Source organism: Taudactylus pleione, unplaced genomic scaffold (assembly GCF_031769625.1).
Source record: "Taudactylus pleione unplaced genomic scaffold, aTauple2 ptg000019l, whole genome shotgun sequence".
In the NCBI taxonomy this organism is placed as follows: domain Eukaryota; kingdom Metazoa; phylum Chordata; class Amphibia; order Anura; family Myobatrachidae; genus Taudactylus; species Taudactylus pleione.
Window position 1 is genome coordinate 25,604,149 of NW_028284421.1, and position 23,552 is coordinate 25,627,700.

General features: G+C 40.2%; 1 protein-coding gene across 6 annotated transcripts in view; it reads right to left on the bottom strand.

Moving 5' to 3' along the window:
- SIN3A (SIN3 transcription regulator family member A) overlaps positions 1–23,552 on the bottom strand; it is a 52,799-nt gene that overhangs the window by 23,319 nt on the left and 5,928 nt on the right. For 5 of the 6 annotated variants that reach the window (XM_088446185.1, XM_088446187.1, XM_088446188.1 and 2 more), the window contains exons 2-17: positions 19,967–20,175; positions 16,813–16,989; positions 16,531–16,637; positions 15,587–15,866; positions 14,833–15,099; positions 14,367–14,489; positions 13,324–13,476; positions 12,777–12,935; positions 12,317–12,406; positions 12,080–12,198; positions 11,779–11,989; positions 4,286–4,402; positions 3,906–4,144; positions 3,380–3,563; positions 2,644–3,226; positions 2,248–2,417 (exon numbers count right to left, since the gene is read on the bottom strand). In XM_088446185.1, coding sequence (XP_088302311.1) covers positions 2,248–2,417; positions 2,644–3,226; positions 3,380–3,563; positions 3,906–4,144; positions 4,286–4,402; positions 11,779–11,989; positions 12,080–12,198; positions 12,317–12,406; positions 12,777–12,935; positions 13,324–13,476; positions 14,367–14,489; positions 14,833–15,099; positions 15,587–15,866; positions 16,531–16,637; positions 16,813–16,989; positions 19,967–20,143 — 3,156 coding nt within the window. In that variant the 5' untranslated portion in view covers positions 20,144–20,175. The remainder of the gene's footprint in view (positions 1–2,247; positions 2,418–2,643; positions 3,227–3,379; positions 3,564–3,905; positions 4,145–4,285; positions 4,403–11,778; positions 11,990–12,079; positions 12,199–12,316; positions 12,407–12,776; positions 12,936–13,323; positions 13,477–14,366; positions 14,490–14,832; positions 15,100–15,586; positions 15,867–16,530; positions 16,638–16,812; positions 16,990–19,966; positions 20,176–23,552) is intronic. The other variant, XM_088446189.1, reaches the window with a different exon arrangement.

The following is a 23,552-nucleotide window of genomic DNA, read 5'->3' on the forward strand; positions in this document are numbered from 1 at the left end:
GTCATGGTTGAAAAAGGGAGAAGGCAGGCAGATGTAGGGTACACAACAGCAGGAGTGTACCCTGCATAATAGACACCGCAATAAGCAGGTATAGCGTGTGTACAAAACACCAGCTTCCCAGCTAAACCCAAGCCAATAAAAAGAACTTTCCAGCAAATGGGATCACAGGAGAGGAAGGAGCTGCCAACATGCTAATTTCTGGCAAGTTATACAAAGTAGGAGATACCACACTGCCAGAGAACTGGACCTCACCCTTTGGGGAGGGACTAAAGACAGAAAGGATGTAAGACAGGCAGACAGAAGAAAATAAGGCACACAACAGCCATACAACCCAGCATAACACACTTGTAACACTGTGGGAACAGACTAGAAGCAAGAGTTGCTGTGTTATGGACACTGGAAACTGTCTCTTAACCACATAACCTGACAAAAAAATTGAAAATTCTAAATACCGCTCAGAAATTGTCAGGATTTTTATGAGCTAATTAGGTGAAAAACATGTATTTCAAACTTATCCAAAATGATTTAACAAAACAACTTTCTTCTCCAAACATCGCAACTTTTTCCCCCAGGGGCTTCAGCCACCAAGTACACTCTAGGGGACTGAGGTTAATTTACACAGGGAGTCCTGCTGGGCTGACTGATCAGCAGTGATCGGCAGCACAGCAGACACTGGGGCAGTGTGCAGGGATGTGTAGCAGACCGGAAGGTCCTTAAGAGCAGCAGCTCCGGGAAGATTCACTTCCTGCAGAAGCCCACACTGCATCGGACTGGTCGCATTGTTGGAGACCATATCAGATAATGCACAGCCTGGTGTGGTTGCAAAGGCTGCGACCATGCCAGGCAAGTGGTTAAAAAAGGAGCACTGTCATTTAGACCTAGCAAACGGAAAGGTTGCATTCTCGTTATTAACTGTTCAGGTTAATACAGTGCAGCTGATCCAAAGTTTCGTTCCATCTGTGAAATGTGCGATTCCGGGTGTATGCTAGGAACAGGACAGTCTCATGGCAGTGTCATGGGCATGCAGCCAAAGTTACATCATATTCTAAGAGGTACATATACAGAGAGTATGCCAATTTCAGTCTGATCTCTTGCTCCCAAGTATGGGGTAGGTGTAAGTGCAGATGATAATGATGGCAGCTGCTCTCCCATACAGAAGAAATTGGTGCGATGCGTAGTATTATGATGTACTTGTAGTCACATTAGCATTCCATACGCATTTAGAGCGTGGCCACATTTGGGCCTGCATGCAACTGAGAATCAAGCCCAGTATTTGTAAATTAAACTTTCCGCACACACAGTGATCCATTACCATAGTTGCCTTTAGGAGTGTGAAAGTCAGTTTCTCATGCACCTATACACATCCAAGTTCCATGTTACTACAATGTCATGCACATTTATAATTACACAGAGATAGCAACCCTGCCACTTTATTATTCTTTATTTATATGGCGCCACAAGGGGATTGGACATAGGGGTAGATGTACTAAGCCTTGGTGAGAGAAAGTACCAAGCAGCTCTTCTTAACTGTCCTTTTTCAAATACAGCCTGTAATCTGACAGGAGCTAATTGGTTGGTACATTATCGCCGTTCACTTTCTCTCTCCAAGGCTTAGTACATTTCCTCCACAGACAAACAGAATGAACAAAAGAACAAAGTCACTTACAGTACAGAACATAGCAGTACATAGACATGGTTTATAAACATTGTGGCATCAGCAGTCAGAATACCCAAGGGACAGGTGCTGTTGTAGGCAGTGGGGAGGAGAGGGTGGTATAAGTAAAAGCAAAGCACATGAGGGAAGAGGTCCCTGCTCGTGAAAGCATACAGTCTAAAGGGGAGGGGCAGACAGACAGGGGTTTACAAAGTAAAACTAGTCTTTAAATGCAAACATTGCCAAATTACTGAAAATAACCACTGGCAAGTGGTCGCATTTTGCATTTGGAGGAAGCGCTACTCAGTGAGGATTCTCTAATGCTTTTATAGTACATGACCGTGTTCTGACTGCACAACTTGTATGGTGCATGGAAGAACCAATCAGCACTCAGTGAAGGTTCTTACAACTGCAAATCATGCAAATAAAAGTACTGCTGTGATATTAATGAAAGCAGTCAGTAAGTTACATGTTTTTAGCTCTTTTGCATCTCTATTCATTGATCATTAGCCTCATTTATTGTGGCCTCTTTATAACAGTTTTTCCATTACACTTACACCTGTTGCTGGTCAAAATATTTTGGAACTACTCACCTGCCTGACTATGCTTTGTACCAGCTTGTCCATAGTAAAGGCAATAAAGGCATGAATGGTGAACATCTCCCGCAAGGAGTCTTCATATTGGTTTGAGTCCATATTCCCGTCCAGCAGGTTACGAACCATATCTAGGAATGCTGGATAGTAATCCACAGCTTCAATGTCCACTGTAAAACAGAGGAACTGTATTAAACATCCTATAGGGCTCATTTGTGATTTGCAACATTTGTAGAGTATTCAGGGGACACTAGAAAACTGTAAATCGAAAATGAAAAAGTGGACAACTATAAAATAAATGGTGACTAGAGCACTATCCACTCAGTGGCACTTCAGCTCCACTCTGAATATAACAGAAACCACGACCCCCTGTTCAATTCATAACCTTACACTTACTTGGCTCTTTCAGCCGCAGCTGGATGGCAGGACTGTCATTCTTATCTCTCTTCAGACCCAGCACCTCTCTCTCCCACTCTCTTTCCCGCATCTCCTCCTCGACTTGCTTTTCTGCTTGATTGTAAATGCGCAGGAGGCGAGAGCAGAGTATCTGGTGCAAGCGCAGGAAGATGTACCAGTTATTGTTAACGAAGAACAAGTTGTACGCATCCTCCATGGCCCTAAACTTCTGCGCTGCAGTGTTTCCAAACATTAGCTTGGCTTTTGGTGGGCTGCTGCCACCACCACCCCCCACGCCATTGTGTTTCTTGGTAATCCCATCTTCTGTTTCAACTGGCTCCTCCTCTTCCTCCTCTTCCACATCAGACAGCTCCCCTCGCTGGGAGAAGAGCAAGTCTGGGATAAAATGGTAAACAATTTGTTTGATCTTGTACTTGTCCTCTTTTTGAATACCAGTCTGTCGCTTCACATGGTGAATAATGAGAGAAGCTGCATCCTCTAGGATCTGTCTGTCCTCATATGTCAGGGTGAGGTGAGGTCCTGTGGGGACTCCCGTACTGTCTTCTGACGCTTGCTCTTGTCGCTGAAGAAAAGCGGACATATACCATAAGAGACTGGTGGCACCCAGTAAGATTATGTGAATGTGCAAAGACACAGGTAGGACAAAGTAGAGATTGAAACGGATTCTGTATACCAAGTTATAGATAGAACAAGTTGTTGATTAGAGCGCACTCACCTCATCATAAATACTCTCAATTTCATTGAGCAGACTCTTTGAGCGAAGGATCTTTGTGTCAATCTGTTTATAGTTTATTCCCTGGTGATCTAGCGATTTCAGGTAGTACTTTTCATTCTGCTCTCGCCATATCTTATTGAAACCTCGCTGGGCTTCCCTCCATTCCTCTTCCTTCATTTTCAACCTTAAACGCGGCAGAATTAAGTTAGTCTGACAGAAGGAAAATCATGGCATAACAACTTAAGAATATGGGTCAATAATTAATTGTTAGGTGCCTACAATTCCAGAGCAAGATCTATACATGATGCTACACAAGTATTTCACAATATAGATGTTGTCACCACCCAAATACAGTATAGATTTGTCCTCCTGATTGGAGACTAGACACTGGTTTGTTATATCATTAACAAACTTGACTTCAACAGCGGTGGAGATGCAAAGACATAAGATTAGAAACACAACAACTCACAACGTCTACATATTTAGAGTGTGAAGAGTTGTAAAAGAAAAAAAAAAAAAAAACAACCTTTTCAACACAATTGGGACAGCGACAGCTGGGTTCTTCTTCAAGCCATCTATTATATCAGCTGCCTTATCTGCATATATCCTTTGAAGAGCCTTGCGATGAATGACTTCTGAAGTTCCTCCTAAAGTGTTGTCCAAACGAAATTTAGCCTGGTCCTCTGCAGATAGTCGTGAAAGCTTCTTCTGAATAGACTCTAGCACGCGGATAGTTGCTAGATTGGTCTCTAGCACAACATCCAGCTGAAGCAATAGAACCCGAACAAAATAAAAATAATCAGATAACATGATTAGTACATTTATAGAATGAGGGGGGGAAAAAAAAAAGAAAAAAGGATTTAAAGGAGATATGATAAAATATGAAAAAAAATAGTACACACACACCTCAAACCGTTCATCTTCACAGCGGTAAATGTGCTCTTCATACTGGGTCTTTTTAGAACTGACAAAGGTGGAGTCCTCTGACCAAGATGGAAAAGAAACCCATGTGTCATTCAGGACCTGCAGGTGGAGACAGAGGTAGATAATATAGCCCAGTTAGCGAAATGGCTTTTCTCACTTTTTATTTTATTTTTTGCAAAAAGTAGGAACATTTCACCAGGCTCTGCAGATCAGCTCCTCCTTTAAGAAGAACAATCCAAGTCATGGAATCACTATGCAGGCATCAAGGAAAGGTACTCTTAAGACTTATAGGTCCCTTTATGTTTCTGTTGTATTGAGGATTAACCTCTGTGTGCACAGGTTGACCTGTTTTATTACGATTCATAGGAGCAGATCACATATCATTTAATCTTATGCTCTATTAACCAAATATTTCCCATTCAGTATTCCCAAGATAAGCACATCACTTCCAACTAACTAGTGGTAACATAAGTACTGTTCTGCAGCAGACAATGTCCTCAGACATTGGTCTGCAATACCACTTACATTATCCAGACAGTGAAGAGAGCCCTCTATCTTTGAAGACTCATCGCTGTAGTATCATGACCAAGTAAGATGGGTTTTAAAAGGAAAGTTTGGTTTTAAGAATGGTCCAATTTTCATAGACTATGAGGAAGAGAGACCTACAAGACAGGGCCCTCATATCTTAAACTATTAGTGGTGCACAAGACTTCCCCAAGAGGGAACCAGAATGCCTGGGTGAAGGGTCAGACTGCTCAGAAATCGCTTTCTCAGTCTTTTACACCCAAGGTGAACACCGCTGAGAGGACTGGAACGTTTAGCTCCACCTCTTACAGGAGTCTCACATGGCCTTATCTGAGTGCATATGGATTGTCCATAAGCTGCAAAATGGCTTCTGGAGAGGAAAACACTCCAAATTTTGGCTAAAGGTTTACCAAAAACTGAAAGGACCAGAGAGCACTGCTCCACAGACCTGAAGGCCTGCATCTGTTACCTACCAGACCAGGAGATCACTGCTAAAATAGTTGCCCCACAGCCACCAACAAAGTTAGACACACTCAAAGACCGTTTGAAAAGCTGTCTTGTCTGGAGGTCAAAGTTCTGCTCAGCATACACCAACAGGAGGTCTGACTGGGTCCCTGCCTGCTTGCCCACCCCACCCCCCCTACCCCCCTAAAATCTGGACAGGATCCAACTGGACCAGCTCGCGTTGGTTTTATCCCAATCTGTACAGGAGTGTCCGAATGCATAACCAAATAAACAAACAGTCCAATTAATTTTATATAGAAGGTAAAAAAAAAAAAACAAGTTCAATTTTAAAAACACTCAAATGGGATAATTTAGGAGTACAATGCCTCATAGAAGAAACAAGGGGGGAGATGTACTAGGCCTTGAAGAGTGATAAAGTGGAGAGAGATAAAGGGGTCTATTTACTAAGCCTTGGATAAAGTGAACGGAGATACGGTACCAGCCAATCAGCTCTTGTCATTTCTCAAACACAGACTGTGACATTGCAGTTAGGAGCTGATTGGCTGGTACCTTATCTCCATTCACTTTATCTCCATCCGAGGCTTAGTAAATAGACCCCAAAGTACCAAACAATCAGCTCCTAACTGTCATATTTCAAACACAGCCTGCAAAGTGACAGTTAGGAACCGACTGGTTGGTACTTTATCACATCCCAAGGCTTTGTACATCTCCCATAAGGTTACTAGGACAGGCATGCAAGGGACAACAGCACCTGTCTGAGCCCAGTAGAGGATTTTATTCCCAGGTAAGAACACATTCTGCTGACTGATGTTGATCGGGACCCAAGGAAGATCATCTACTGGGAAAGCTAGGTGGCTCTCTTATAATCGATGAGACTCCAAAGTCTGGACTGACTCAAGAGCCAGGAATTGTAGCCAAAACTGATCATAGTGGACACCAAAGATCACCCAAATAGGGGAAAGAAAACACAGCACGGTGAATTAAAAGTCTGGTTAACAGACACCTCGTTGTTCTGAAGATTCAGCACCTGCCAGAGGGCATGCACCAAATATCCTTGCTCCCAGCTGCCTCTAGGAATCCTTGCCAAAGGATAAAAAAAAAAAGGCCAAAACAGTCATTCTTCTTACTTTTACATTGGAAGGACTCCTCAGTCACACATACGAAGATTGAAGTGCAGCTGGAGTCCAACACATCTGCAAATAGGTTGTGGTGGATTCCAAAACGTTCACTAGAGAAGATAATACCCAAAGACAAAACTCGCTCCTCCGGCAATGATGCAGTAGAGCCCAAAAGGTTCCTGCAGTACAGGAAGGGAAGTCTTAAGTCCTGAGGCTCTTAGAGGGGTAGAAGAGGAAAGGCTCAGACCTACTTGACCTCCGGAGAAGGCATACATCTCCAGAAGCTCTGCATGGAGCGGGCCCGACACCTCAACCCAGGCATACTCAACCATTTTGATGTAGGACTTGCCAGTAAGTGGTTGCAGGATGTAAGTCTCATCTGAGCACACGCAGTTCTAGAACTCAAAATATTGGCCTGATTGGAACAATGACAAGAGAACTGCAGCTGTGCACAATAACAAACTGACCGCACATTCAGAACAAGTTGCAGTGCATAAAGGGGACAGGTTGGTTATGGACTGCACAACAGACAACATTCAGAGCTGTGCCTGCTGCTGCACTGGGTTGCCAAGACAGAGCCCTCACGTGACCCTGATCTTGCTTCCGTTCTGGTTTTATTTTTGTTCTTGGAGAATCCAGCTCTGCCCTCTCCTTGTTCTGTATGTCTGGTCTTTTCCCTGGGGCTTTGTTATAAACAGCACTGAGCTTTCTGGCAGACATCATGGGTCTCTTTTTTTGGGAGAGGAGAGGTGCTTGACCTGTTGGTAAATTTGTCCAAGTGCTTAACCTCCTTCCTCACTATACCGCAGTGTTCCCAAAAGACAGACCTATTGCAGATAAATACAATTTTTTACAACAAAAGAATAAAAGGATTTTGTGCAACTGTTACAGACCAGGTTTATTCTGTGTGTTTTTCTGAGAGATGTTTATATAAGAACTCTTATTGCTACAAGTATTAATATATTGTATTAATCCAGTGTCTTCCAACTTTGTGCTCAAAGCACACTCCAACAGTCCATGTTTTAAGAGTATGTGGGGTATTCAATATGAAAGGTTAACTTCCCTGGCGAAGTTAACGTTTCATATCGGAGTTTTTTTCTGCGTTAAGGTATGGTGCGCGCTCCCGCTTATCCCCGTATTCAATATCAAATTAACGAAAACGGGAAACTCCGAAGTGGGATTTGCGTAAAGTTACGAATTTTTCCTAAAAATAATTGTAAGACCCCCCTAAAGTTGTAAAAACATGGGGGAACACTATGGGTACCCCCGTTTTAGCCTTTAATTGACAGTCGGGGCTTTAAATAGCCGCAGCAGGAGTTTTTTTTCCCGACATTGAAGAAGTGATGCAGAAGAGCACTTGGGTTATTTTTTTCGTTTTTTGAAGTGGTCCCATCAAATTTGGGGTACATGAAAATGGGTACTAGCATATTTTGATGTCCCTAAAGTACGTTTTTAAAAATTCTGCATTTGTGCACCTGCCGCTATAATTCTATTCTAGAAAACACCTGCCGCATACTTGCAGAATAGCCCTGAACCTATTTCCCTATTGTTAAACAATTTTTTCCCCATTTCTAGAAAACACCTGCCGCATACTTGCAGAATAGCCCTGAACCTATTTCCCTATTGTTAAACAATTTTTTCCCCATTTTTTTTTTTGCACCCCAATTTTTCATAAATTTTTTGGGGTGTCCCTATTTTTTTTTAAAAAACTTTTTTTTACACAGTTCTTTTTTAAATGTCAATCTCCGGGGTGCAGGCTATTTTTTTTTAAGCCTGCACCCCTAAACCCCAATTCTGCACTTTTTTTTTACACCGATTCAATAGTGAAAAGTCATCACCGGTTTTTATCAAAGACTTGTCAAAACTGCGATAAGTCTTTGAAATTGAATACGGTGTAAAACTAAAACAAGTGATATTAACGCAAAAAAGTTAAAAAGTGCGATATTAACGCAAAAAACTATGTTATCGCACCCATATTGAATACCCCTATATGTATGCTTAAATACAGACAGTTAAATCAACTTGACTAGAGGTACTAATTAAGTCACCTGTGCACAAGCATGGATATCCTTAACACCTGCACTATTAGGGTGTCTAGAAGACCATTTGTGAACCATTGTTAAACTGGAATAAGGATCAAAAATTATTTACTTATAGAGTATACGCTATACACCTTTATATATACACAAAAACACACAGCTATCCTTGAACATTTGTAATGGATAAAAAAGGGCCTAATCTTTCTCATTTATCAATACTGCCACTCTTTAGAGTTATATTTAATGTATTACTGCTAGAACTTAAAATAAACAAATTGTTCTCAACCGTCAAGTCTTCCCAGCAAGTCATGTTTTCGTGATATCTGTCTTTGGAAACACGTGGGATAACAACTGACCTAGCAAAATAGATCAATTAACCTGTGAATAACCTGTTGGTGGTACTTGAGGACTGGTTTTGAGAACCATAGACATACACAACTAAACTGACCCAATCTACTTTTTACCACCAAGTCTAGGGATAACTTTTCTTCTATTTGAACAATGCTTTTCAGCAGTCCCTTATGCTTAAGTGCAAGCACAGACATCATACCAAAACATTGCCCGTTTTGAAATTACAAATTTATTGACTTCCATGTTCATTCCTACAACTGTTACTAAATTCATTGCTTCAGTTTTCGGTGTCCTGCTGCAATTTTAAGTTAGTAATCTATATCAAGCAGAGCTGTTTGTTTTCGAAGAATATAACACATCTCAACTATGCTTGTTGCATTAGAACCAGTTTCATTTAGAGAAACAGAACAAACCTTGATATAAAAAGCATGACTAGGATTTAGGGGTTTATGTATTAATAATCGCGGACCAACCGCAATTATGTATCCATTTCATTTTTAAATGAAAATATACCTGCTATATACAAATGGGAACTCGCAGGGACAGCGGTTGCGGTAACCACTGTCCTTGAGAGTTATATCCCCGTCAAATTGTAGAAGCCTTTCACAATGAAAGACTTCTCTCCAGAGGTAGCTGACATCCGTGCACATGCAGAGTCAGCTTCTGGAGCCAGCCGGGACTGTGAGAGAGATCGACAGATCTCTCTCCTGCACTTGGAGCCTCCATAGGTTTAAAAGCAGTTTACACCATCTGAAGATGGTGTAAACTACTGGGGCCAAACTCTGAAAAGCTTTGCTTTTTGGAGTTTGGTATATAGGGGTCAGATAGTTGTGTCCATTGAGAATGTGGACTGTGATCTGCAAGCGCTAATTAGCACTCTGCTGGAGTTTTCTTGGAAATCTCCTGCATTGTGTCATTAGTACATAGGTATAATACATAAAATTATGCAGACACTGATGTTCTGCATAATTTTATGTATTATACCTGATTGATACACAGTCCCCTTACTGTTCCATGCACCTGACCAAAATCTTAGATTAGTTACTAAGACAACAACACTTTTAGGTCTAGCGTTAACACACGCTAGAAAAGAAGCTTTGAGGCTCCCAACTTAAAATTTATTGAAAGTTAACATATTCTAGTGAGGAGTAATGGAATAAGAGTCCGCACAAGTTCAATATAATATTAGATTAATAACTAGCAGGACATAATGTTCAGAAAATATATAATAAACTAACATTGAGGTCTATCCCAAACATAACATTTATTGGATGACTATGGGTTGGTGGTGCACCCGCAAAGTTTGTGTGAAAGACAGAAGAAAAACGAAATTTTTTATGCAGAGAGCAAAAAAATATATCAGAAAAGGACAAATATGCCTTGGGCGGGGCACCCTTGGAGAGAAATAATAAAGATATAAGTTTGTAAATGAAATAATGAATTAAGTTAAAACGTAACGTTTAAGAATACCTAAAATGAAACTCTCTCGTAAAGAGACTTACAATAGGTAGAAAATAACAAATGGCATTATGTACACTCCAAAAGAGTGGTTACAAAGAACTGCAAAAATTAGCAGTTTAGAATCAGGATCAAAACAATGAATGTAAACCTTGCATACAGAAAGACAGATGGTCGTGGATTAGGTAAATGCAATCCAATCTCAAAATATTATAGAATATAGTGTTTAGTGTATAATACCTACAGTTACTGTATATGTAATGAAGAGATTGAAAATATACTAAATGTGATTAGATATTAAAACACATTAGCAACACTCTTAATGTTAAGCAAGGTAATATGGGGCGAAAATATCAAAAAGGACCCCAAACAATCTAGTCCTCAGATAAAAATCACAAAAAGGACTAGAGAGCACTCACAATTAAAACCAAATTTGAAATGATTTAGTACACACTGACAGGGGAACCTAAATAAGTGTGGATACCATTAATTTGGTGCGGCCTTATAGCCTCAACTGAAAAGATCAAAGATCCGAGTACAATTGTCTAGTCTTGGCAATTGATTAGGCAGTTAATAGTATATAAGATGTAAATAGCACATATGCAATAAAACCTAAATCTAGCATGGTCTGAGGTGTAAGTGCTAATTGGAACAGTCATAACATGTAAAACATGTATTAACAGCCAATTAATCACTGAGTGGTAATAGTGAAAGTGAATACATCACAGATTATATATACAATTGGTGATTCGTGTTCTCAATTAGCACAGGTCACAGATACAGTTAAGGGTTGATATGTATTTCTAAATATTATTGTATACACAACAGCATATAAATTATAAATCCTAATTACCTCTGTAGGAACACACATATATAGTTCCAGCAATAAGTTTAACCATCTTAAGTATATAGAGTATAATTAATACAATTAAGCCTTAATCTGTGTGTGACATTGGTTCATGCTCATTTGATTTGTAATATAATTATCAGTCAACTGGATAAAAACATTGACAGTGTGCTAATTGAAGAAAGCAAAGCCTGGGATAAAGGGACGCAGAGTCACTTCTACTTTCCCCTGTCTAATCAAACAGGGGATGAGAGAGTGACTACAACGTATATACCAGTTGAAACAACAGACAGCGCTTCTGCTGTTTGAGATGGTAGCTGCTTCTCTCCCCTGATACCAAAGGGCATTGCAGGGGGAGTCAAGCGCTAGAGACTCAAATGAGAGAGCGCTATAGAGCAATAGAAAAAAGTACCTGTAGAATTAGGCAATTCATAGAGGCTGCAAGGAAGTGTGTGCAAGGGATCCTGCTACTATGAGCAATGGAGGACGCACGTTTAGCCGGGAAGGCTTGGTCACCTGATCAAAGTTGAAATTAATCATAAGGGTTTATTTACTTTCCAAAGTTGATGATTATCTGCGTTTTAAAGCAGCAGAACTATAAAGTTTATTTTGAAAAGTGTCCGTTTAGTAAACAAACCCCGCAGTTTATGCTTTGTCACAGTCTCCGCTCACCTCTTTGCAGAGTGGGGTTCTTCCTGTACATTTGGGCTGTTGGAAACTTTTCGGTAGTGCTCTGTAACTGGACCCCAAACGTTTGCATGAAGCATAATCAATCTCCATAGCAATGCCTTCTGTATTCCGCTCTTTTGGGAAGCTTTCCATGTGCGAAGACTCTTTGTAACCCAAGAAATTTTTAAACCAGGTGAACAATTCTGGAAACTTACTGTTTATGAAAAAGCAAAGAAACAAATTTGGTAAATAAAATAAAATTTTGGAGACCAAATGAAGTCAGATAGAAACATTAGACACTTACGCAAGAAAAGGAGAAACCAACTGTACAAGTTCTGGCCGGGAGATGACCTCCTGATTAAAGATCACTAGACATCGCAGGAAATTGTCATACGCTTCTGTACTTCGCAGAGCTTTACGGACCTGTGGAGAGCAGGTGAGCAGTAATTAAAAACACAGCAGGAGGTGGGAAATGTACAACGTGGCCATTATGTTTTATTGTTTTTGCTTCTCGTGTACCAGTCAGTATATAAAAACTCACTTTATCAAAGAACTGAGACTCTGCCCCAGCACCATGCTTGTTTGCATCAGCCAAGGATTGATCCTTCGGGATTAGTATTTTGGGTTTCTTCTGCTTGACAGGATGCAAAATGGAGAAAAGTCACTGATAATGTGTTATGAAGATTCTACTTTACGCTGTAAATTAGTTTCAGATTCAAAACAAAAACAGTACATCAAGTATACTACTTTTGTAATGCAAGTTCAGGTTAGATGGGTCAGTAAACCCCAGCTTCTGACAAGAAAATTAGGTATCAAGGCATCAGTTTTAAAGTCACAAGCTGAAATTGAACACAAAATAAGTTAATGTTATTAAATTGAATGTATACAAATATTTTAAATGGTTATAATAAACCAATTGGCTTAAGAAACTGGCCTTATTCACTACAATATTTTAATGTCGCATTGCGTCGGTGTTACAGGAAAACGACTGCATTGCTCACCTTAACAGGAGGCGTGGCCCCAGGTCCTGAGTGCCTACGAATCTGACAGCCATTCTGACTGGGTCTCTGCTGCTTATTATTCATCTGAGGTTTTTTCACAGTGCCTCCATGGTCATTCCTCACAGACTCCACCTTTTCTGCTGTGGTTTTGCTTAAAAGCTAGAAGTGGAAATAAGAAGTTAATGCAAAATTAGTAGCATTTTAGCTGGTTTTTTTACTTTAGATTTGCAGAATACACTAATGACATGAAGAAAAAAAAAACATCAAAAAATAACTCGCTAGTTATCAAAGTTGTGGGAACATACATTGGCATGTGAAAAACCTAAGAGCTGAATCAGTCACTACCCCCCAACTGTGGTAATGACGCAAAACTGCAAAAGTAGCAAGATTTTATTAATGTAAGAAAAGAATGAGAGGTGTGGCATCCTGACCAGGTGTTTGACCTATGTGATGAAGATCGCTTTCAATTTTCAGCTCCAACCTGGCGACTTACAAAAGCAGCTACTTAGTAAACAAAGCTCATTATAAGGATCTGTAGACATCTTACCACAGAGCTGTTGGCATCAGGCAGGAATTGTCCAAATTCCGACAACAGATCTTCCTGGTTCTTAAAGAGTCGAGCAACTTGGGCATAAACCTCCTGCTCTGTCAAAGCCGGGGTGTAATTTCCCCCTGCTTCCTTAGCATTACGCTGTTCCTTCTAGGAAAACAGTAAAGAATAAATTAAACTAGATCATAGACCAACTATAGCTAAAATGCAATGTTCCACTAAAGAAACTACACGGCTTCCAAAATGCTCAAAAAACAAAACAAATTGTAAAATGAACACATAGAAATACCCACAACTTTTAACATACATATACATTATACTCAACCTCTAAAAAACTACTTTTTTTTACTTGTTTTTTTACTTGTTTTTGGTAACTGCACTACAAATTACCATGTGAATGTATTAACTTTGAGTTACAGAGCATTACAGAGGATCCTATTTAAATGGCATAGACCAGGGGTTCTCAACGCCAGACCTTAACTAAACCCAACAGGTTATGTTTTTCTGGATTTCTTTAGTCATGCACATGTGAGTTAATCTATTTAGCTGGGTCAGTAAGTAAATCACCAGTTTCCACAGATAGAAATCCTGAAACCCTGACCTGCTGGGGTACTTGAGAACCACAGGAAAAGACTATCATTTTCTTAGCAGGTGAACACCAGGTTTCTTGAAATAATGGTGCAATTTATAGTTAAAAGTTATCAGGTGGAATTAACTGGTCATTCATTGACAATTTCTAATTGCACTCTTTCTATAATACTAAATCAGAATATGACTAACAATGTGTATTTCCACTTTTCCTTTATTAGTCATTTATAGGCTGGGCATATCTGCAAATACTGTCTATTAACAAAATACAGATTTCCCACTTTTAAGTTATGCTTTATTGCTCTAATAAACTGTAAATGATGAAAGGATACATCTAAACTCTGCACACTACTATTTCACCAGTAGCCCCACACCTATAAAAATAAAAAAAAATAAAAAAAAGGACAAAAAGGGAGCACAAAAAGGGAAGAGGTCTCAGACTAAATGGTCACCTTGACATTTGGGAGACAGAGACTTGATAAGCCGTATTTGTCTGGGTCACTGAATTTTGAAGCGTCATGGATCATACGCATCTTCCGTGACCAATGTGTGCTTGAAGAGCGCTTTTTAGCTGTCTGCATAGCGAAAGAGATTGGTCACAGATTTATTTTGTGATAGTGCCTTATACCCAACAGGTGAGCAGGACCAAAAGGATTTGGTGTGTTCTCTCTCTACTCCACTAATATATACACCATAAAGTTGTGTACACCATTGGTGGTCATACCTTTAGGTCTATACTTATCTGTGACATTAAACAAAATAGAGGTGCACGATTTTAAATAGTGATTTTTTTCTTTAGTTAGCTCATAACCTACAAAAATATATATACCAAACACCACTTATGTTACAGGTGAGAATATCAATCCAGAGTCTGACCACCTCTCTGTGCAATCATCAGTGCAGGACACACGTCCTAACCTGGTAAGTGTGCAGGATCTCCAAAAAGGCTTTGTAAATGTCCGGCTGGCCCTGGAAACGATTCTTTATTTTATTCACATAATTGATGGCATGGTTAAACTCAACAGGCTGGTTATTTTGCATGGTAGGAGTTGCAGCTGCAGCTGTAGGGGTGGCATGTGCCAGCGGTCCTGGGGTGTGTGGCTGTGCTGGTGGGGAGCGGGGAGACGGGTATTGAATTGGTGTGCTCTGTTGGTTTGTTGGCGTATGTGCCTGTGAAGGCACCGGCTGGGAACAAAACACCAAGGAAAGAAAAAGCATAAAATAAACACTATATTGGTCAAATACAGCAAATGAATAATGGCATAAACATAAAATTGCAAGCAGATAATTCAAAAGAGAAAACACTGATAATTAGTTTACAACAAAATTAACTGGTAGACACCCATAACTGTAACGTTTAAAAAACGCAATACAGTGAATTTAGAATGTACAAAAATTGTTTAGTATGGATTCTGCAGACTTGGAGATATGGGGAGCGTAGCCATAACATTTTACTACTGGTCTGGGAGTGATAAATAACACTGGCAGAAATTGAACAGCCTGGACCAAAGGTTCATTCCAGCATCTTGCACAGACTAACTCTTCTATGATCTCCTCAAATGAGCACATCAGAATTGTTCAGATGAATAAATATATTGAGGGATAAATATACCGATGTACGCACACATAAAAGTACGATTTAGATTATAATTTTCTGCCAGCCATTTCTTACCTTATTGATCTTTGCTGGGGCAGGAGGAGGGGTCGGGTGCACCGGTGGAGGGGCTGCCTGGGTGGACGGTTGTGAAGGTGGAGGAACCTGTGGGACGGGGGGCTGCAGACCATGGGTTGTTATCTGGTGGACCTGTCCAGGTGTTGTGACATTTACTAGGTCATTTGTTTGCACCTCGATTTTATATCCAGGGGGTAAAAAGGTATTAAAACCCATGATTAAATCCGGATGCCCTTTGAAAAGCTGGGAAACCCGACTGATGACCCCTGGTGTGTCAATACTATGGATAAAAAATAATAAAAAAAAACAAATAAAAAAAAAAAAAATCAAAGAGCAAGAACATATAAAGTACTTGTACTTTCAGATTGCACAATAATATGGGTCTTGACAATGATTTTATGGTAAAACAAAAAAAACTTCACCAAGAGACCATACTTTTGAAATGCATTACCAACAAACTTTCATGTTATATACTAGTGAAAATTCAATTTCACAAAGTTTAATCACTGTACCAACAAGGTTTCCACTGAGAAGTGTGTATAAAAAAAAAAATATATAAAAAAAAAAATTACAAAAACACAAAAACAAGAGACACACACACACACACGCTTATACCTTCACATTATTTGCCGTTATTGATACTACTCAAAGTGATACCCACTGGCTTGGTTAACATATTAAACATTTTTCTGAATAACAAAATTTGCCAAAAACAGAAGGCTTTATTAAAAATATATAATAATTATTGTAATAATAAACATCCACTGCTCTGTATTAGAATAGATTACTAGCTTTAATTTGGCTCAATAATCTAATATGTACATTGCATTTAAAAAAAATCTGAGCATCTGTAACAGCTGGAAGTTGCTTACATCACAGCTCAGGGTGCTTCCCACAGGGCAGAAGAAATAAATAGAGCATCTGCATTAACCATGACCAATTACCTTTGAGATTTGAACTCCTTCATAATGTCAAGGAAATCATTGTACACCTGGGGTTGGCTGCCAAATTGCAGCTTCACCTGATCCAGGTAAGAAAGCGCATCCTCCACCTGAGGTGAACAAAAGACAAATTGCTCAGACATGTTAAAATGACAACACAAACAAAGAGCAAACAACCACAACTTTTACTGTAACATTTTTTAATTAAATATATATATATATATATATAAAAAAAAAATTGGTTTAAACTCCTTTGCGATGTGTTGTGTGCACCCTTCATCTTACCTTTAATCTCTGGAATTGTTGGCCCTGGGCAGGAGCAGCAGGTGAAGTTGAATGTGCATGACTTTGCACGCCAGGACCTCCATGGGCTGGCACAGGGGTGCTGTGATGGTGAGCCCCATGTACTGCAGCAAGTGCCGCTTGTCCATGACTGCCAGAGCTTTGAGGCACAGCCGACACCTAACAGGAAAGTAAGCGGCTATTTTGTTAAATACTGAAGGGAAACACCAGGGCACATACTGTCCGCAAACTTGAATAAGATATGTGTTTTATATAATCCCATTAAATGCTTCCAGCACTTTACTACATGTCGTTTCTCTCTCAGGGAGGGTTATGTTCTATATTTATAGAGAACCAGTCACTTTTCTCTTTATAGAATGTTCTATATACAACTCAAATAGAATATAATAAATAAACCGTCCACCCCTTACGAGGTAAATTAGTCCATTCGATAATGCTCCTAGTAAAGGCAGCAATACTGTAGACTAATCCCAATAGTCAAGAGAAGGCAGCCTATTATTATTATCATCATCATCATCTATTTATATGGCGCCACAAATGTTCCGCAGCGCCTTACAAAGTACATAAACAAATTGTAGACAAGCGACTTACAGAACAATACAATACAGGATCAGGACATGGATAATATATATTGCTACATTAGCGACCATAACACCCAGATAAGCAACAGAGCATAAGCAACCAAGTGTTAGGTGCCCTAGTGGTGAGTAAGAAGTAGATGAAACTAAAGTAGAGAGAAGCACAAGGGGGTAGAGGGCCCTGCTCATAAGAGCTTACATTCTAAAAAAGAAGGGGAAGACAAACAGGGGTGACACAGATGGGGAGGAAGGTGCATGTATCAGGGAGTTTGAATGATAGCTGGAAGGCTTTGATGAAATAATGGGTCTTGAGAGCCCGTTTGAAGGATTGCAAAGAGGTGCAGAGTCTGATGGGGACTGGGAGAGAGTTCCAGAGGTGGGGAGCAGTGCGGGCAAAATCTTGGAGGCAGGAGTGGGAGAAAGTAATCAGCTGACATGAAAGCTGACGGCGTGCATTAGTTGAACGAAGAGAGTGGAGAGAAGAGTGAAGGGAGATGAGATCAGAGATGTATATGGGGGAAGATTGGGTGAGGGCTTAAATTGGGTTCTAAAAGGGAAGGGGAGCCAGTGGAAGGCTTGTAGGAGAGGGGAGGCAGATGTAGAGCGTTTGGAGAGGAAGATAAGCCGTGCAGCAGCATTAAGGATAGACTGGAGAGGAGAGAGATGGGATTTGGAGAGGCCAGATAGGAGGTGGTTACAGTAGTCCAATCTGGAGATGACCAATGAGTGTATGAGGGTTTTTGTAGCATCCTGGGTGAGATAGGGTCTGATCTTAGAAATATTTTTTAGATGGAAACAACAGGACTGTGAGAGCCTATCACATTGCCTATCAATGCATATCATGGAGAGGCACCAATTCCTTGTGTATTTATAGGCTGCATTCTCAAAAATATTGGATCAACCCAAAAGAAAGAGTAAAAAACCTCAACTAATGTCACTTAAGCTTTCATAGAATCGTGCACCTAACTTAACTGCTGGGCAACAGCATGCAGGTATTTTTTTCAGACATGGCACTATGTTTATTCTGCATGGATATGGATCTACATAAGGTGTAAGAATATTTCAGTAAAATAGCCATTTGCTTAGCATTTATAAAGCACCAAAAATGTACATGGTAAATGTGTTCTTGAAATGATACAGTACTAACCAGAAACTGTAACAAAGTGAAGAACATAACAGTGCTAATTACAGTTACAATCTAAAAAGAAACAGTGAAACATGAGCAGGTTGAAAATAGTGAACAGGAAGTGCCAGGAAGATGGTAAACTAAGGAGGGAAGTGTCTCCAAAGAGGAGTTCTCAGTAACCACTTAAAGGCTGAGAAACAGTTTAAAGAAGCAAAAGAGCGTACTAGAGAAAAGTCTGTTAGATGTGTATTTGAGGAGACAGCAGAGGGGAAAGCCGTGATTGAGGTAGTGACGTGAAGAAGTCTTACATAATTGTAAGCAGTGTGCGGAAGGAAAAGCCACTGAAAATAATTAAAATGATAGTGCATGACCAAAAACACTGTGGGTGCCAATAAAAAGTATAAACAGCAGGCTTATGAGGCTGGATGGTGAAGCCAAAGTCTAGGAAAACCTGCAGTGAAGGAGGGGGCATAATTACTATAATGTGACTTGGGTTATGAAGCCTTCAGACTTAAAATCAATAAAAACTCTAGGCCAGGCCTGGCCAACCTGTGGCTATCCAGCTGTTGTGATACTACAAGTCCCAGCATAGCCTCACACAGATCAGCTGGTACTTGTGGTTTCACAACAGCTGGGGAGCCACAGGATGACAAGGCCTGCGCTAGACAAAGGCGAGATTTGTAATTAAAGTGAAATATTTGTTTAACCTCACCATCCCTCTACTCATACACTATTTTTCTTAAGCTTTGCAGTGAATGCAATACATAAAACATTTTTTTTATTCAGTGACAGCTGGTAAACTAATAATGAAATTGAGCATGTCAGAAGGTCTCTTATTTCTTTGTGATCACCTCTATATGCTTGAATATCCTGCCAGTGGTCTCATATTTGTAAGGGCACAGTATCATATGGGCATATGAAAGCTCGCACATATCCACCATTAGCATTCATAGAGCTCACACTCTCTTGTGGTCAATGGTAGATGAAGGGGAACACAACTACCCAGTAGTTCAACAGTTTATAAACTTCACCTATCATTTCAACCTTATCACCATGGGACCTTTTTCTAACTGAATAATCGCAAGCATTCAAAGGGCTCAATACAATTACCTGCGAAGTGGGCAAGGTGCCACTGCACGGTATAGAAACACTGGCAACGACACCGCAATCCACCCCCCTCGCAGCCCGATCGCACCCCGGACTCACACATATACGCATCCCTATGGGGCTGAGAACGAAAATGTGCGAGTCCAGAAGTAGCCAAAGTGCGACATATAGCCTTACTTAATTATGCCACGGCTAATTGGATTGAGCCCAAAGCATCAATGTTATCAAGTTTCCTATTCAGCGTTTATTAGAAAAGTTTTATAGACACATGCACATGAATTAGGACAAATGGTACATTCAAAATCAGAAGTGAAGAATCCATTACCTGATATCCAGGGGTTACCGAGTATTGGATGCCCGCTGCGGGCTGCATGGCATCAGACTGCGGTTCATATGCAGGAGGCGCTGGGGCAAGAACACGGTGTTGATGGGTGAATGTTTCAGTGATTCGGCGAGGCTGGGAATAGGCTGCTACCTCTGGTTCATCCAGTCGGCGCTTCATCCTGAGAACATAGTCAGGCGCCAGTGATGTACCTATAAATAGGTATGAGAGGTTAAAAAAAATGGTGGTTAAATGAAGTGCACTGAAACATTTTACAGTTAACAGTATACTCATTTAAAACTCCCATCACAATGCATATACACGTTTCAGAGTACACAATATTTGGGTGTACACGTATGCAAAGTTCACAATTGTCTGTAGTAGTAATATTTTATTTTTTTTTTATTTTTTTTTAATTGTCCACTCTGCAAGAACATGTAGATGTGAAAGATGACAAATTGAAACCCAGAAATAATTATTTGGATTCTGCTCATTAGTTTGGAACAATTTGAATAGTGCCAGCGGCCCACACAATTGGTTGTCCTATAGACGAATTAGAAAAATTTCAGAATTTTGCATTAAAATCCTGAAGTGGGGATTTTTTTTTACTACAGCAAATTTAAAGTGCATAAGGTTTCCGATTAGCCCTACTGAAGTTATTTGGAGTACTTTAGGGCTGTCAATTGCTCCACAATTGCAGGTTTGCACAAGTGGTGAAGAATAGCATTAAGTTTTTTTTGGTGAAAATAAGTAGCCCTGTCAAATTTGGGGTACTTGAAAATGGGTGCAAGCATAGTTGAAAATCGCTTAAGTCAATTTTTAAGTGCTGCAAAACCACGCACCTTCAGCAAACACAAAAAGAAAAAAAGAAATATAAACACCTCCCCCATACTATCAGCTCCCCCAAAAGTCTTTCGCTAGTTTTTGCATTTGTACCACCACTTTGTACTTTTTCGCCCCCATTTTCAAAGTGCTTTTTTGGGGTTGTCCTCTTTTTTTGCGTATTTTTGATGCAGTTATCCTTTGGGGGTCTGTCCAAAGGTTGCAGAGTGGTTTCCGCACCTTTACATCACAAAACCGCAATTCTGCCATTTTTTTCTTCCGGCTATTCAGAGGCAAAACTTTTTCGACGGGTACATTGTATGACTATCCGCACCGGCGAAAAGTTGCAAGAATTTAACACGGCGGAAACTTTCCGCCTGGTGAAATTAAGTCACTCGCGATACTTTACCGTGGATTCGGACTTTTCACCTGGAATTGAATACGGCCCTTGGTTCCATGTATATGTAAACCTGCTAATGTGACCCAGTTAATAACACTCCTCCATATAGACAATTATTAGAAATAAAGCTTCCATTTTCTAGTTTCTAATTTGTGCCTACTGAACGAGACAGCAGCTCTTTGGTTGAATGCTTGCAATTTGACAAAGAAAATTGAACAATCAATGGGGGCAATTCAATTGACGCGATGCGAACATTCAATCGTTTACCCCACGCCTGGCACTTATTTCGGGAGATGCTGGTTACCGAGCCTTAAGGTGTTATGCAAGATGAAATCCTTTAGTTGGGCTAATAGCGCGTTCAGTTGAATAGCTCCAGGAACTCCTTACTGGCGTTATTCCCATTGCGCTTAATTGAATTGCCCCATTGTTTGGCCACTACTATTCAATTTAAGAATTACAATTAACAAAATCAGAACATGTCGCTTGAGCTTATTTTTTAAAGCTGTATTACCAATAACAGAGGATCTCAAACTTTTTTGCATCATGGCGCCCTAGAGTAACAGCATTGTTTTCACGGCACCCCTAAGCCAAACGTTTGTTATACCCCTTTCAGACAAACTGAGATTCCCAGGATTTTGGCCTGCCTAGGCCAAAATTCCCGGGTCTCATGTCTGTGTGAAAGGTACCTACCCGGGAACACATTCCCGGGTAGCCGCCCCTGCACTCCCGCTGGACCACCAGGGAATTAAAATAAATGTTAAAAAAATTATAATTAAAAAAAACTGCATTACGATTGGCTGGCTTTTGGCTGCTGAATGACGACATCATCATCAGCAGCCAGAGAGGGGATAGGCTAGGAGGAGCAGACGGCAGAGAAGGGGCAGGTAAGCAGAAAAACCCTGCTCTTGTCTGAACGGGTCTACCTGGGAATTTCCCGGGTAGACACTGTAGTGTGAAAGGGGGATCTCGACCAAATACCACGGAAAGTAGTAAAGTGAAATTGTGTTTACCCATCATTCAAAGGTTCAGTAATGTGGTTGTGGACAGGTTTGAGCTTCTGTTTGTCCACATATTTACATTACATTGCCCATAAATAATTAGATTTGGTGCTGGACCGCCAACCTGAGGCAGCCCTGCAAGTGTTCCGAGGCACCACTGTTTGGGAACCACTGACCTACAATATGATTGCATGTTGCAATATAGAGAAACAGCAAATTAGTATCATTAACCAATGTTAATAATCCACATAAAGTAGGACCAATCACAAGTTGCAACCTCTTAAATCCACACCCTCAGTTTTCAGCCTGCGTAGGGAGGGACAGAGGAAGTCCAATCTACAACAAATAAATGGAGCAGCCTACGGAGGTATAGCATGGGGAGGGTCAACCACGTGAAAATATTTTGCAGCTATGAAACCATAAAAGCAACATAGGGGCAAATTAATGTATAAGTATAAAGGATAGCACAGTATAAACCTTTGTAATTACAGAAATAGCTAATAATTCTAGTTCCTTTACACAACGCAAATTGTAATATATACACACACACACTACGATATGGGCTATCCCAGCAATTACACTCCCTCAGTAGTACGGAATCTGTCCCTCAGGAACCCCCCTTCCTTGAATAACACCACTCTCCATGGCCACACTGTTCACTTTTCTCAAGTGTCAAGTGAACAAACAAGAATTTGAAAAAATGATTGAAACTCAGTAAGTAGCTAGGGCTGGACAAAACCCAGGATCCAGTTAGCCAATGTATCTACAAAGTGTTAGCATATACTTTTTGCAAGTTGTTTCTATGGTGGTCAATTGGTGCACATTGCTTTTAATTTTTTTGCTGGCGCCTAGATTTAACCAAATGGCTCTCAAATTCCATGTTATATTTTTACAAAACTGGCTATAGCATCAAAGCCTTCCCTATTGCCTTGTGTGTTTAATACTGCACATTTGCTGTCTAAGGCAGAGCTGAACAGGAGGATAAAAGGTGGCGGTATACTGGAATTAGTAGGAGTTACAGTCGAAACAGATAAATGACATAATTAGCGGGTACCTGAAACTACTGTGTGCAGGTTATAGATTACATAATATATCACAGTTACATGACATTAGCAGAGAAATTGATGCTCATTTGGGAAAAAATAAAAAAAACTTAATGATTATGGGCCCTATAATCAAGTTTACAGTAATATGTGTATATATAGTGGAGAAAACATAAGATTACATTTTAGGGAAAGAAATCTACCCATTGCATTTGATTTTATCAGCACTAATGACAAACCACAGCATAAAACAAATACATACATTCTCAGTATTACATGTTGTAATACAATTCTGAGTGTTTGTGTGCACACGTGTGTGGAGGGGC